This window comes from Stylophora pistillata, chromosome 2 (genome assembly GCF_964205215.1).
Source record: "Stylophora pistillata chromosome 2, jaStyPist1.2, whole genome shotgun sequence".
NCBI lineage: Eukaryota > Metazoa > Cnidaria > Anthozoa > Scleractinia > Pocilloporidae > Stylophora > Stylophora pistillata.
In genome coordinates, this window is record NC_142520.1 from 1,190,702 (window position 1) to 1,206,403 (window position 15,702).

Consider the following 15,702-nt stretch of genomic DNA (forward strand, 5'->3'; position numbering starts at 1 on the left):
ACGGGTTGGAACAGCTTCAGCGCTCACAAGGAATGAGATTGGAGGTGTGAATGAGAAATCAGATTTGCTAATATTACAAAGTGTCATTTGCAGACAATGAACCTTTCAGTTTTGGCGCGAAAATATCCGTGACATGTGATACCGCTTGCCTGTCACGTAACACACACACTTCCCCCCTCTCTGTTTCTCTCCAGATCTCTAACAAAACGACAGTTTATTACACGAGTGGAAACTGAAACATCAGTTTTAAAAGTTTTGATAGGGCTTTTTCATTGACTGTTCTACTCTGATGGTGTTGCTTCCCCATCTCTTAATCGTCCATCGGTAAGAACTTAAGATATCGCTATTTGAGGACGAAAAAAAACCGAACAAGTTAAATTTTCTTCTTCTATTTTATTTCATTAATTTTCTTTAACGAAATCTGTTCCTGCACCCGAACGAAGGTAATACTACACCATACTTTCTGGCCAAGCTTTTGGCTGCCAACTAAATAGTCAATGCTTCTTAATCTATGAGGTTCTGTCTAGTACATCTTTCTCATCTTACATCAAATGTCTTCGAAGCGACTTTATTGTCATACTTCATTAAACGTAATAAAAAGGTAGACATTTTAAACGAAATTCTCTACTTTTGCCAGTTTCCCTGGGTAGCGCAAATCGATGCAAAACAATACTTTCAGTAAATCTGGCGATAAAAAGAAAATACCGTCGAAAAAACAGCCAGCACAACACTTTGCTTTGCCAAGCGAGAAAACGGGACAGGCGCGAGATGAACGCGTAAGGCGTAGAACACGACTGTGTCGCGGTCCTAGCGCACGCTTCGCGTTTTCCTACGCTCGCCTAAAACAAAAACCTGAAAAAATAACACTTGTAGCCTGGAGGCTAGTGGAAACCGTTCTGTAAGGATAAAACGCGTAATGCTGGGATCTACTTCTGTTTGGTATCACAAGGACTTGCCAACTCCAAGGACATAATCAATCAATTTGAAGGATAAAGAATGAGCTTTTAGAAAAGACAGTAAAGAATGCTATTAGAGCGAATGCTTATAACCTGTTCGTTGTAAGCTAATGAACCGTTCGTTTTTGGCAAATGAGCTAAACACTTTAACAGTTGTGAACATTTATTCCATAAACCAATGCTACAAAGCATTGGTTTATGGAGGCGGTTAGCATTGGTTTATGGTTTATGGAGGCGGTTAGCTCTATCCATTGAGCTAACCGCCTCCCGGTTAGCTCAATGGATAGAGCGCTGGACTGTTGTGCGGGAGGTCGAGGGTTCGAGCCCCGGCCGGACCAACACTCAGGGTCTTAAAATAATTGAGAAGAATTTGCTGCCTTTCTATAACATCAAGAAATGGTTAGATATTCTAGTCTTCTCGGATAGGGACGAATAAATGGAGGTCCCGTCTCCTGCAGGGTTGGGGTAGGAGACGTTAATTTCCCACACACGAGATTACTGTGTGATGGATGTCCTCCCCTGGGGTGGGATGGGTGGGAGGGTGGACTAGCACGAATGGTTCCTATGTTCCTTTCTAGTCCTTCCCCACTGCAAAACTTAATGCAGTGAAAATGGACTAAATTAAATTAAATTAACAAAGGGTAATGGTTTTTGTCGGGTGGTGGTGACTGTAAAGTCATAAAAATCAGCCAAAAGGCAAGTATATTCAAACAGGTCGAAGTACGTCACGACTCACGAGAACATTACACGAACGTTGACATACACTGGACTGTTCAAAACAAGTGTTTTTCTGGCCAAGAACGAGCCAAGAACATTCTGTGGAGCGAAGAGTCACGAATGTGCACGGCTTTTTGCTGATTTTTGTGACTTTATACTCACCACCACCCGACAAAAACCATTATCCTTTGTGGCACATTGGTTAGCTGAATAAGTGTTGACAAGTATTGCTCTTAATTGTTCCTCTCATTTGCCTATGACGAACAGTTCATTAGCTTAGAACGAACGGGTTATACGAATTCGCTTCATTGAAAAACTATAACTGTAAAGGATAACGATTTTTTGGGCAGTTTATACTACTAATAAACTAAATTGAACTTGAGGCTTTTCAAGTTTTTTTAGCCTGTAACGTTTTCTGAATAAAAAGTTTAAGCGAGTGTCAAAAAGTTATAAGATATTCGGGGTAACACTGATTATCGAAAAAAACAACAAAGATGCTGGGGTTTGATTGGTTATTTACCACAGAGTCATACAGAATTTCAGGTTTCGATGGATGTTTGGGTGGAGGTACAATCATTGAAGAATTTCCAACACAATACTGTCCAACTAAAACCTTGGCAAGGTACATGTGGCGACCTCCATAACCACCACCCCTTGCGTATCCAACAGAGTATTGTGCGTCTCTAGCGAAATAAACACCACGTCCATAGGCCGTGCCTGGAAAAAAATGCATTCAAAATGATGAAACAGTGAGGACGATCAATTAAATGCAAAATATCAACAAAGTACACACATTACGTGAAGTTATTGTTATGAAAAAAGCACTTGGATTCTTCTCACCACCCCTTTTTTTTTTTTTTTGCAGAAGAGTGATTCGGTTAAGGCTCATGCAACATCTGGGTGACTCGGGATAACAGGTGGAAAAATATATGATGGAATAAGTTTTTTAGTTAAGTGAAGCAAATAAGTCAAGCTAGTTTGGAGCAATCACTCGAAAAAATTGTTATAATGTTCCTTTTACTCACACGAAGCTTTTGAAATTAATGATCCTAGCATTATGTGGAACAAGAGCCACATATGAATTACGTGAAAACCTCGCTCATCGTAGAGCCTCTAGCTCATTGGTAAAGCGTTGGAAGTGGAAATCCGATGGTTTCAGGTTCAATTCTTCATCAGTAAAAGAAAATCTTTTCTTCGTCCCGCCCCCGTGACGAGACGACAAAACGTTTCCATTATTAAAATTTCAGAGACTCACCATGAGCCCCACAGAAGCTTCTGTTGAATCCTTGTGTGTTGATATGGTTAACGTTTTTAGCGTCAGTCCCGTGAAACAGCTGTCTTTCACTATTTCCTCCCGTATCTTTATCCATTTTCTGTTTTCTTACCATGTAAGACTGATACAGATGAGGATTCTGTACTCGTTCAATCTTTTGAATATTTACCCCACCGGTTGTGGCTTGAAACTTACGTACGACATCTTGATACTCATGGGAGCCTGGGAGCAGTTGTACTTTATGCACAGTAGAGTCATGGCCGGGCATCTGTGCCCAGTGCTTTGGTAGAGCAATTCCTACAGCTACAGTAAGGACCAAAAGATTAGAATGCTGAATTGGAAACCTATCGACTGAAGTTAAATTTCAACTTCCGAATATATTTTTCAGGTAAGACAATAATTCTCAATGAAAATACATAGAGGATCAACACGGAAGCTGGAGAGACATCGTTTTGCAGATGTATAGTAACTAACCTTCGTCAGCCCCCTTCACCTTTCTTGTCAGTGTTATTTGTTCACCAGACGTTTGTCCTCGTCCAGAGTTTCTCTTCAAATCGATGACAAACTCGTCTCCGCGTAAAGAAACTTGCACTACGTGCTCTTCTTTGCTGTAGGCCAACTCAATCTTAGCATTTGCTTTCGGCGCAAACGCCATTTTCGTGCCACGTAATTCATAGCTCCACTCTACGTTCTTTGAAACCAACTTCGCTTGTTCTTCTTCTTGCTTCTTCTTCGTCCTCTCGTTGATCTCTTTCCAGATCTCCCCAACCATTCCAGACACTTCGGCTGGTTCACCACGGACGACAATACGATCTACGTCATCCTCAATTTCAAGTTTGACGTCACGGTCTTTCGACTTTTTTCTCAGGATATCTCTCTGTTTATCGGAAAGTTGACTGACGACTTCACTTTCAACTTTTTCCATTGTACAAGCGTCAGAGAAACCTTTCTTCAAGGATTCCACGGCTTTTCCCACGCTCAACTTGTCTTTGCCGATCACAGATATTTTTACAAAGTGTTCATTATCTTGGGCTGGTGCCTGCCTACGTCTCAGTCTTCTGGTTGGCCTAGCTGCCGCATTCTCCGAGTCACTGTCTTCTTCTTCAATATCTTGCACTGGTTGTTTCTTCTGCTCTTGTAGAAACTCCTGCATCATAGAAACCTGGAACACAACCACCCTCACCTTTTGAATGCTTTTACAGCGGACACTGAATGCATTTAGTGCTTTGAACGTCAATTGGGCTGAGTCTGCTCCAGTCAAGCCGTAGCCTCCTGTGCCAACACATGGAATTGAGATCGCTTGAAAATTATTGGCGTCCGCAACACGAAGTCCCTCCTCCAAACACTGCTGAAGATGTTTCTTATCTGAAGAGCCTGGAATAATGTGAATAATATGAGGTACTTGTAAATTACCTCCCTTAGTTAATACCGCTGTTCCAGGAGATTGCTTTCCCAGTTGGTTGCATTCTTGTTGTACTTGTGGACCACTCTGTCTTGCTATGGCTTTGCTCAAGTCTCCGGCGTTATTCATGTTCATGTCCGTGCTGATAATATTCATGATAGCCTCGGTACTGCTCTCTTGAGTCAAATCGCCATTTGTTACCTCAACTTTGAAGGGGCAGTGGAAGTGCATGCGCTGACTTACACCTGCGTGTGAAGAAAACGGGTGCCTCTGATGTGCTTGCTGAAATGCCAACAACATTGGAGCTTCGAAGATTACAATCCTGACCTTGCGGAGGGTACGAAAGCTAGCGCTAAAGTTTGTAAGGGCCTTAAAAATCAAACTGGCTGAGTCCACTGCAGACATACCATAAGCCCCAGTGCCAACTGCGGGAATAGAAATGGATCGGAGACTTTGCGTCTCTGCCAGCTGAAGACATCTTTCAACGCATTGTTGAAGGTGGTCTTTATTGTTGTTGTCCGGAATTAAATGAATAATGTTTGGTGCAGGTAGGTTTCCACCGCTGGTAATCAATGCAGTCCCACTCGATTGCTGTCCGAACTGACTCAACTCATCCTGTATCTGTTGACCACCACGTCGTTTCACTCCCTTACTCAACTTTCCTGCCCTGTCCATATTCAAATCTTTACTTGTTATATTCACAATGGCGTCGGAAGTCTCCTGGCACAAGTCACCCTGCAAAACTTCAATACCAACACCCGATGTCCCCACTGTTTTCTTTCTTCTAAAGAAGGAACGTATTCCTATTGCTACGCTTGCGATGGCGGAGTGGCCAGTTAGCTGGAGTTGCAATTTGTCCATCTCTTGTTTGAAGGCAGCAGTTAATGTTTGATCTTGGTTAAACACGACAAATCGGATGTCCCGTAAATTAGAAGCGGGGTTAGTTCGGCAGAAATTTACAGTTTCATCTAACATGATTCTCGAGGCTGTATCGCGTGGGAAGTGTAAGTTTCCAGTTCCAATGACGGGAAATGCAATGGAATTCGCCCCAAGCGTTTCGCCTGTTTGTAGGCACTTTTGAACGATGGCCCGTAGCGTCTACAAAAGATGAAATAGAAGTTGTTGAATAAATAATGTGGAGGCAAGAGGGGATCTAGTAAAGCCTGTCACTCCCACACGATCTCAATAGCAACTCTCGACACTGTCCTCTGTACACTTCTCATAAATTCGGCCTTCAGAATTTGGCGTTAAGTTCTACGATATTCCACCTAGTTGATATTTTGTCCTCTCTTCTCATCACCTTTCTGGCTGATGATGCATTAATAATAAAAGGAAAAAACACTCAATGGTCACTCTTGAGAATGAAAAGGTTAAAAAATTCAATCCCTCTCGAGCTACTTTGAGACTCCAGGGCTCAGTTGTATAAAGGAAAGATAACACTATCCAACGGATAAATCACTATCCAGCGGACAATCGATAGCAAAACGTGCTGTGCCATCCCCTGGATAAAACGTTTTCCAGTGGATAGCGTTATCCAACCTTTGAACAACCGAGGCCTGGAGTCTGTTATCCAAAAATCAAAGTTAGATCAGCATTGAATTTTAGTAAAATTCCAGAGAATAATGAGAGAGTGCCATGTAGGATATTCACACTCGTAGTATTTCCTTTTAGGATCACGATCAAGAACGTTTGGATTAAACCTCACGGCAATAACCTTTGGAACAGGGCCTATAACTTATTCTTTTTTTAAATTTGATTTTTTCCTGCGAGAGTTATGCTCCTACTAATTCTACAAAATTTCTAACCAATATTCACATATATATGATATTAGGAATTAAAAGTTACTGTAATTATGCAAAAATCCTGTCGTTATACATTTGATTGATTATTCTCGAAGAACTCGGTGAGGAGTGAGGCTTTCCACGTTAGATTGCTTCGGCTTGCTAAACCGAACAAAATGTTTGAGGATAAGCTACATCGGAAAGAACATTAAATCAAGCCTGAATGGTCATTACTTGCTTTATCCTACAAGAGAATGGATGGGCTTCGCCATTTGGGCTTTCATCAAGTTAAAAAAAAAAAAGTACTCTTCAATTCATTCTAAAGAGGTCCTTTCACTCGAAAGTGAACTCATACTTATCACGTATTTGGTAACATTTAGGAATGACACTTCATTGTTTCTTACCGGTTCCCCTCCGCCGTTGTTCCACTTACAGCAGTTAGTGTGAATCACGTGACTGACCGAGGAAAAACCACCTGAGACAGCGATGTCACCAACGTTGGGAGTCGCGGCCTGAGGACCACCGGCATTAATGATTGCTTTATCGCATGCTCCTTGAGAACTGACAAGTACGTCCGCCTACAATACAAAAAAAATTAATTTTTTTTATTTTTTCAATATGGTGGACTGTTGACGCTATCAGACTTCGCACTCTCAACAAGAGAGAAGTTAGTCAATCATGTAACCACACTCTATGAGTACATAAGAGCTAATTGAAGAACCAAAATCCATAACTATGTCAACCAGATCTTCTAACGTATTTTCATGTGATATTTTCCTTGTGTGACGAAAAGAGTGACAATCTTACCTTCTCTGCCTCTATGTTTCCAGGTTTCCACGACACTTTGTGCCTTGGGGAAATTACCAAGGTAGACGCGTCAGTTCCAACAGCGGTAGCTTCGTCATCCTCAGCATCATCTCCACTGTCGCCTGAAGAAGTAGAACCGTCGGATACGGATTCGAGGCGCAACTCCTCGTCCCTTCTTCCTCGACCTAAATTTTTCTGGACTTTTATAGCACAATCTTGGTCTTTTTCCACCGATTTCACCAGCCGATCTCCTTTTCCACTATCAAAGTATTTTCGAAGACCTGGCTGTTTCACCTCAAAGGTTTTCGACTCAGTGGCATCTATCAGAGCGCCAATCTCCTTTTTCACACGTTTCAAACCCTCTCTGTTTCCAGAAATGACAAAATCATCATCGTCTTTTCCTTTTTTGATATTCACTACAAAATCTTTCAGTTGATCTTGTATGGCGCGTAGATCCTCTTGACGGAGCTCAAGAAGATACCTCCGCTCAATATCAGACGCACACACAAACCTTTCCTCCCTAATACAATTGTTTTCAAGGAACGTATTAAACTTCTTAATCACTTCGGTGACGTCATCTTTGAACCCGGCCACGTATGTATCGCTCCAGTTATTCCTATGGACACGTACAGCCGTTTGGTTCATTTCGTCACACAATTTCAGCCACTCAGCTGACTTCAACAAATGTTTGCTTTTCTCGTCCACTTGAACTTTCTCTTCCAGCATTAATTTGTTCACGAGCCTCGCTGCGTTGTCTGCATGGGCTGCTGATGATCCCACTATGGTGGCGTCTTTCTCAATAACGAACACTGCTTCCACGTTGTTTCTTTCCAACTCACGTTTTACTGTCTGAAGTCCTTCATCTGTGTTTAAAATCTCCAGGATGCTGACGGATAAAGTAACTTTCTTTTCAACCATGTCAGCCATTTGTTTGTAGAACTTCATGGTTGCTTCAGTAAACTGTGGCTGGGGACCTTCGAAATATATTTCTTCAGCTTCAGTATCGAACTTGATCTCCAACTCCTTATTCTTTTCTTGAAGTTTCTCAGCAAATTTTATTTTCTTCAGCAAAATTAAGCGCTCCTCGGGAACATTTGGAATTTTCTTCTTTAAGTAAGTTTTTCTGGTTTCCTCGCGGTAGATTTCTTCTAACTTAGACTTCACCTTTTCCTCGTTACTTTTCACATCTGTTTCCAACGACACGATCCTAGCAACATTTGAATCTGGAATAGTCTTCACCAGCGGGGGATCAACTCCCAAGCAGGCGCGAACGCTGGGAAGGTTAGCTACCACGGCTTCCCAGAAATCCTTGTTGACTTGCACATCGCACTTCGCAAACTTGCCGAGGTAACTTTGCACCTGGTCAATACATTCGGATTGCCAGGAATCGCTGTCTTCTTCCCCACGGTACACTATTACAGCCATTTTGTTGTTGGGTTTCCAGGTGATTGCGCTCTTCTTTTCAGCTAACGAATTATTCAGTTCAGCTTGGAATCCTGTAGAATTGACATATTCCATGACATCTGGATCCACAGCTATGTGTAGCTGTTGTGTTTTGGCATCGGGCTTCTTGCTCACTCGAGCCTCACTGGCTCCGGTTGCACTAGCTCCTAAATCACCTGAACCATCTGCTAAATCAACTTCTTCACCCACTAGGAACTCTTGGTAAACTTTAATTGACACCTGGGTTTGTTGTAATATATGAGGTTTCTCTTCATGTCTGGTTATCACATTTTCCATATCTGTTGATTGAAACAACTAAGTATCAGGAATTTTCAGGAGAAAGTTATTTGTCGTTTTTCAACTCTTCACGACCCTTAATCTTGAGAGACGAAAGACCAAAGGTGTTTGAGTGTTTGGGACAGAGTAGAACTATCAATTAATCAATCACTTCTTTGTCTTTCTATTAGTCCAATGTTCAGTCCTGGTTTTAAATAAACAAATCAATATTAACACATCAATGAGTTTCGGATGTCGTGTATTGTGCCGGAAGGAATAAGACAATACCTACATTTTAGAGATCAGTGAGTTACAAACCTTTTGCGTCTTGGAACACAACCACAGCTCGACCACTTTTAGGTCTATAGTGAACCTTCTCCACAGGACCCCCACCGTTTCGACGACTCTCAAAGTACAGTTCAATAAAATCATGGGTAACATTTTCAGAAAAGCCAGTGACAAGGATGCTTTTGCAAACCGGGACTTGTTCAATGGAAACTTGCGCACCATCCAGACCTCTTTCCTCGCATTTGGTCTTGATTTTTCTGAAATCTAAAATAAGATCGCATTCTCAACAAACCTTTTTCTTGTTCAATTTACCGTTTGGAAGTCATCCTGAAAGACAACCCTCATTTAACAACTTGTACTCACATCAATTGATTACTTGGATCTGAATTATTTTGATAGTTTAATAGAGAAAAGCAATCGGAGTTTATTTCTCGAAATATCAAAAACTGGTAATACAGTGGAACCCCTCTAAACCGGACACTCTTGGGACCGGAGGAAATGTCCGGTTTGAAGGGGTGTCCGGTGTACTGAGGTTTTACCCATATGGCAATTATGTGCTGCATAATGTATTGTCTGACTGTAAGTACCAGTACATGGTATACAATCCCAAATTTACCGCTTAGAGCCTACAGTGTTGGTTTAGGCACTGACTCCCCGCATTTGATCAACTTAATTTTCTTCTCTAACAATAACTCGATTCTTTGGCGTTTCGCTGGTCTCTCAGACACAGTGATGTTTGCTACTTCGTCTGTTTTAGCAAGTGATTTCACCCGCAGCATGACAGTCCATTAACCTGACCCCTCTTGTTGTCATTCATTTAACCCAACAACAGCGGCACGATTGTCGACTTTAGGTTTTTTGCTTCAGTACCAATAGAACAATGAGTAATTAGCCGATGCGTATTTCTCACTTCTGATTCGGATTTCCGGATTTCACAGCTGCATGATTATAATTTAAATTTTAATCACGTCTAAAAACGTGTGATTTGATTTTGGCGGTTTAACGAGGTCAATTTCTTTGTCAGTATGTGATTTATGGACTGAAAAGAGCGTCCGGTTCCCGGAAGTGAAGGGTTCCGGTTTACTGAGGTTAAAAATAGAGAAAATGTATGACAGATATTTGGGGGCCGAAAAAAAGGTCCGGTAAAGAGAGGATTCCGGTTTAACGAGGGTCCGGTTTAGAGGGGTTCCACTGTATACCTTAAACAAGGCATCCTAATTCTTATGCTTCAAACAAAGTATGCAACATTTTTAATCAAACATTTTTATCGACGATTAGTTCATTGATTGAAATTGACGTTGTAACTAAGTTGGCGTGAGCTCTGTCGCTTAATAAATTGCGAACAGATCAAAGCAGCACGATCAAGCAAAATCTACACCATTCAAATGAAAACTCCCTACCTTTAATATCATCAGCCATGATGACCAAGGCATTTCCATTCTTCAGAATCTGTACGTCCTCAACTTCTTGCCCACCGCTCTTTGCCTCGATAAAGTTCAACAATCCGTCTTGAGATGTTTCCTCCGTTAGCCCTCTGACGAGTAACTTATTTCTTTCAAATTGAGACCGACCATCTTCGTCTTTCACGTTGTCAGCAGGCCCCTCTCCCGTCACACCGGAAATGCTCTCTGCTCGTCGTATTCCAGTTTGACCGCGCCCTCTGTGACTACCGCGGTTCCGTGTCCTACCACGGTCTCCCTGTCCGCGTCTGCTGGGTTCATTTTGTCTGACCTTCTCTCTATCTGAATCATCAAAAGAACTGGGGGCCGAAGTTTCTCTGCTGACAATCTCCCTCAGGGATACTGGATGCACCTGCCTTCCATGAGAATCTTTACTTCCTCGATCTCGTTCGTTCAGTTGCCTTGGCGTGAACTGAGAGTGATCGTCAGCTTCTAGATAATGGGCGCTCTCCTGAAAATCTCTTGTAACTTGATGTTGTTCCTGGAAATTACCTCCTCTTCCCCCTCCTCGTCCCCTGCCCGTTGGCTTCGGTTTTGGTTTCGGTTGACGCCCTCGACCGCCTTGGCCTGCACGGCCCATATGAGGCTGAAAACTGCCTCCATCACCAAAACGCCATTCCTGAGATCCATAATGCGGATTATCTCGATATCCTGCAATCTGGCCCTGACGAGGGCCACCCCTGGGACCCCCTCTTTGTCCTCTTTGGTCTCCATGTCCTTCCTGCGGCGAAAAGGCGTTTGGGTGACCGAACCACTGTCCCTGAGAGAAATAAGGCTGATCCTCTCTATACCCCTGAATGTTGTTCTGACCCTGATAAAACCCGCCTCTGGGTCGCCCTCTCTGTCCTCCTCTTGTCCTGCCTCGTTGCCTTGGGTTGTGACCTCTATAAGCTTGGTTCCCTTCACTTTGATCTGATTTATCGCTATCACAACTATTCCTACTTTCATCGTGACGCACGGCATCGTCATATTGCCCTTGCGTTTGATTTTTTTTCTTGGGCTTTCTTCCCTTTTTCTTCCCTCTATTACTTTCCTGTTCAGGGCCTCCGTAGGGTTTTTCCTCTTCCACCCAAGCTTGCTTAATTGCGCTGTGTGTCGGAGGAGCTTCAAATTTTCCTTCAGCTTTCGCAGCCGATGGTTTTCCTTCAACTGGGTTTTTAAAAAGATCCGCAGGATTCTCCATATCTTGAAACTCCTGTAGCTTCTGACTTGCTTTCTCGATACTTCCCTTGACGTCTTCTCGACGGAGAATTCTCTTGATAAGAACTGGTGGTAAACAACTGAATATCTCTTGCAGCTGTTTTGATTTTCGTTCTAATTCTTCCGGGTCTTCTTCTTCCTCTTCCTGGTCTTCTTGCTTGTTCTTGTTTGCAACAGATAACAAGTCCAACTCTCTATCTATATTCCCCTCAATTGTCTCACGCACTCCATCATCTTGGTCAACATAGTCACGGACATTAAAAGAACCAAGATTTTCATTTCCTTCTTCCTCGTAATCGTCATCGTCTGTAAATTATAAAGTGAGAGACTAGTCATGATTTGCATAACGGATTAATCATGTTATATCTCTCTAAGTCAACTGACAAAGAAACGAAAAAAGGGTAAAAAACCTAATTTGTTTTCCCCAAAAAATCACTGAAGGAGCTTTCACAGAATTCTCTTCCCTCCTCCTCCCCCCTCCCCCCTCCCCCCTCCCCCCCACTGAAAAATTCTCCTTATTAGCTAAGTTACATATGTCCTTTTAGCCTTGTTCGCCATTAACTTACACGATCTCTCTAAAACGATGGTCGTCCACTGATTTTCTACTTTAACTGAATACTTCTTTGAATATACAATTGAACGACAAGAACAGAAATGGGCTCCTAAAAAAAGGGTTAAATCCATTCCACAAATTAACATAACAGACAAAAAAGGAGAGAGGAAGATTTAGAAAAGATAAACGATAGGAGAAAAGACTGAAGTTCTTAAAAATACAGTTTGACGAGAAGTCAGTTCTGTAGCCTAAATAATGTCAGCAGTAAGCCTGCCTTCCTTGCTTGAACTTTAGGAATTTGATCCAGTCGGACCAACACTCAAGGTTTTAAAAAATAATTGAGAATATGCTACCTCTCTATAACATCAAGAAATGGTTAGATATTCTAGTCTTCTTGGATTGGGACGAATAAATGGAGGTCCCGTCTCCTACAGGGTTAGGGGTAGGAGACGTTAATTTCCCACGCACGAGATTACTGTGTGATGGATGTCCTCCCCTCAGATGGGATGGGTGGGTTGGGGATTGGTTTAGGCGGGTGAACCTAGTAGGGGACTACGTGACTGTCCTATTGTTCTCTTGCCTGTACACTGTACGAATCTTTAGAAACATAGAAACATAATAAAAAACAATGGTGTGTTTTGAACTTCGATAGGCCTTTCTTTTCCAGCAAGTTTCAGCTGGTGGCCATAGGAATGGGAAGGGGGGGGGGGGGAAGGTTGAGGGATTCTAAAAAGCTATTATTTGGAATCGTTAAATTGAACATAATGGCAACTTTTCATCAAAATGCCATGTTTTCAAAAGCTCAAAATACTCAAAAGCAAAATGCTCAAATTTTCCAGCATAATTCATCTAACCCCTAGATTCAAATAGAGAACACAAACACTCATGGACATTTCATTCCGTGATCAAGACATTGAAGATATCTTGTGAGATGCCAAGATGAAGAAAACAGCAGCTGTAAGCGTCTCAGTCATTTAATTTAGCGAGCTTGTTTTCAGTCAAACTGTGTATTTGTTTGGTATTATTTTTTTCCCCGATTTATTTTTTCTTTTTTTTGTGGCAAGTAAGGATTGTTGCTGCTTTCAGATGAAAAAAAAATCGAGCTCAGACAGAAAAATTTATTTTCTAGTGTTCAGATCGAGTTATTTGTGGTAACAGACTGAAGATACTAAATTGATAGTGGCTGAAAATAGATACACTCGTACTAATAAGACTTCCGGTTAAGTGAAGCAAATAAGATGGGGGATGTCCCTGTGATGAGGAACGGGGAAAATATTTTTCCACGCCGACCTAATGGAGTGTGATTTACAAACTAGTAATTTTGAGGACTCTATCATCCCCAGAAACGTAATTACTTAATTGGGAAGTTTTTCGATGCCCTGTTTTCCTGGAATGTGCTTGCATCAGAAATGTACTTGTGCAAACAATTGCTTCCGGGTGCTTCCACCCTTTGAGATTGCTGTGCTTAATTTTGAGAAAATTTCCCAAATCACGATCACTGATGACCGGTACACAACAACTACACTTTTTGAATAATTTCTTGAACTAAAATTATGATTACAAATTCGAGAAAATTGCGAAGTCGTGTACACAAGTCCTACTAGTGCATTGGTGCGTAAATAATGAACATCTACAATATGCAAGCTGAAAATATCTCGATCGGTCGCTTTAAAAGAGCCGCAAGATTCTAATATATCACCTTCTTACTCTATTTATCAGTTATTTTATACCTAAAACTAGAATTACAACATTTGCTGTTAAACAATCACGAGTGCAAATACTCGTATAGGCACACAAGAAGATTCAATATTATCCGTTTGGTCACGATTTACATTCATTTCAAGTTGTAATGCAAACTGCTTACCATAATATGAATATTCGTCATCCATTGTTGATAAGACACTAGCTTGAAACTTGTCCTTGGTAGCCTCTAAAATCGGGGAATACTTAAACAGAAAAAATAAACGATCTGTATGATGCTTATTCAAAGACTACGGTGAAAATGAAAACATTAAAAGCTAAGAATATATTGCAGTTTTAATCGTAAACATTTTAAGTCTGCTATGAATCTCAGAAGGAAGCTTCATTTCTAAAGCTGTAAAAGATATTGACTTTGGTATCAGGCATTAATACCAAACATTTGTACATGTATTTCAACTCTGAAAGCGCTTAAAGAAAGATATTTGCTTGTATTTCTAGTACAAAGCCAGAATATTGTTCCGTTCGCGAAAACCTCGATGTAAGTAAATAAATCCTTGAAAATTCTGAGAAATTATCGATACCTTCGATCGCTGATTACACCAGGATAGTTCACAAGGAATCCAAATAAGTAGCCGTCAATCTTTACAGTTTTAAATCGAGGATTCCTCTACCTTTCCCTACAGAAACACCGTCATAACACAACTGCTTAGCGTGCAACTGAACTTTCACTTATTCCCAGAAAGATACTTCCGGCTTTCTTGGAAAACCGTGAGGGGAAAAAGAGACTGGGAGCAAGCCAATCGGGACTTTCCATTTCCTGTTTTTCATGAGTATTCGGTTAAGCTTAGACGAACTAAAAATTAAAACTCACTTTTTCTAAAAACAGAAGACATATCAAATCTCAGCAGCGTAAAGAATTCCGAGCGAACGCTTTCAAGATTGCATGCTCAAAGAGTTCAAACTTTTGTTCAAATTGGGCTTCACCGGATAGTGTGTTGTTATTCAAACACCCGATATCTCATAACTCTCTCTAGAGTCATGGTCAAGTTGAGCAATGTTTCCTTGAAAATATGACGGAGAACCAGCGCAAGATGTAAGATTTCGTTTCCTACTGAACCACTTCAGTAGGAAACGACCTCTCTCAGCTTTGTTTTTTATTCCCGCTCCTCCGAAAGTGGTAAGATAATCAGGGTAACACTGGCTGTCATGGTACACGACAAAAGTTAGAAGGGTTAAACAAATTGTCGACCGTGGAGTCAAATGGGTTTTCAGGAAACTCTGGATTTATGGGGGAAGATTTTTACCTGCTCTTTTCACTTTTGCAAAATTGACCCACTAGCACCCGGGCGAGATACAAAACCCGATGCCAACACAGGGTTAAGTTGTGTAATGCATTGAATAGGAGGCATCTCTGGCAAAATAATCTCCAGCACCACACTTAGCTCCTGCAAAAGAATCAAGGGGAAATTGATGTCATTTTCAATGTGATTCGTATCTCCCTGTCAGCCTGATTCCGTTACGGCTACTTCTTTTGTGACTGTATTATTAACTGTTTTGGCTTCTCACAACTTGTTGACAAGCCTTCTCGAGGAAGAGCTCTATTGGATCTGATATTAACCAACACACCAGACCACTTATCTAATATTGGTGTCGATTATGGTCTCGGAAATTCAGACCATAACACTGTTTATTTCGATTTCAATGCTTTTCAGTATTTCCCGCCCACCTCAAGCACGGAAGATTGTATATGATTATAGAAATGCTAATTGGAAGGGCTTTCGCTCCGATCTCTTAAAAGCCCCATAGGACAGTGTATTTTTAGAGAACAATATTGAGCAAATGTGG

At 41.4% G+C, this 15,702-nt stretch overlaps 1 protein-coding gene across 1 annotated transcript; it reads right to left on the reverse strand.

Moving 5' to 3' along the window:
- Positions 1-373: 373 nt before the first annotated feature.
- Positions 374-14,604, reverse strand: LOC111341424 (protein mono-ADP-ribosyltransferase PARP14-like). The gene is made up of 9 exons (XM_088751334.1): positions 14,439-14,604; positions 14,021-14,102; positions 10,344-11,909; positions 8,974-9,207; positions 6,937-8,678; positions 6,534-6,707; positions 3,421-5,446; positions 2,929-3,249; positions 374-2,390 (listed from the first exon to the last, which is right to left on the reverse strand). The coding sequence occupies exons 2-9, from the start codon at positions 14,043-14,045 to the stop codon at positions 2,113-2,115; spliced, it is 6,366 nt and encodes a 2,121-aa protein (XP_088607460.1). The 5' UTR covers positions 14,046-14,102; positions 14,439-14,604; the 3' UTR covers positions 374-2,112.
- Positions 14,605-15,702: the final 1,098 nt, after the last annotated feature.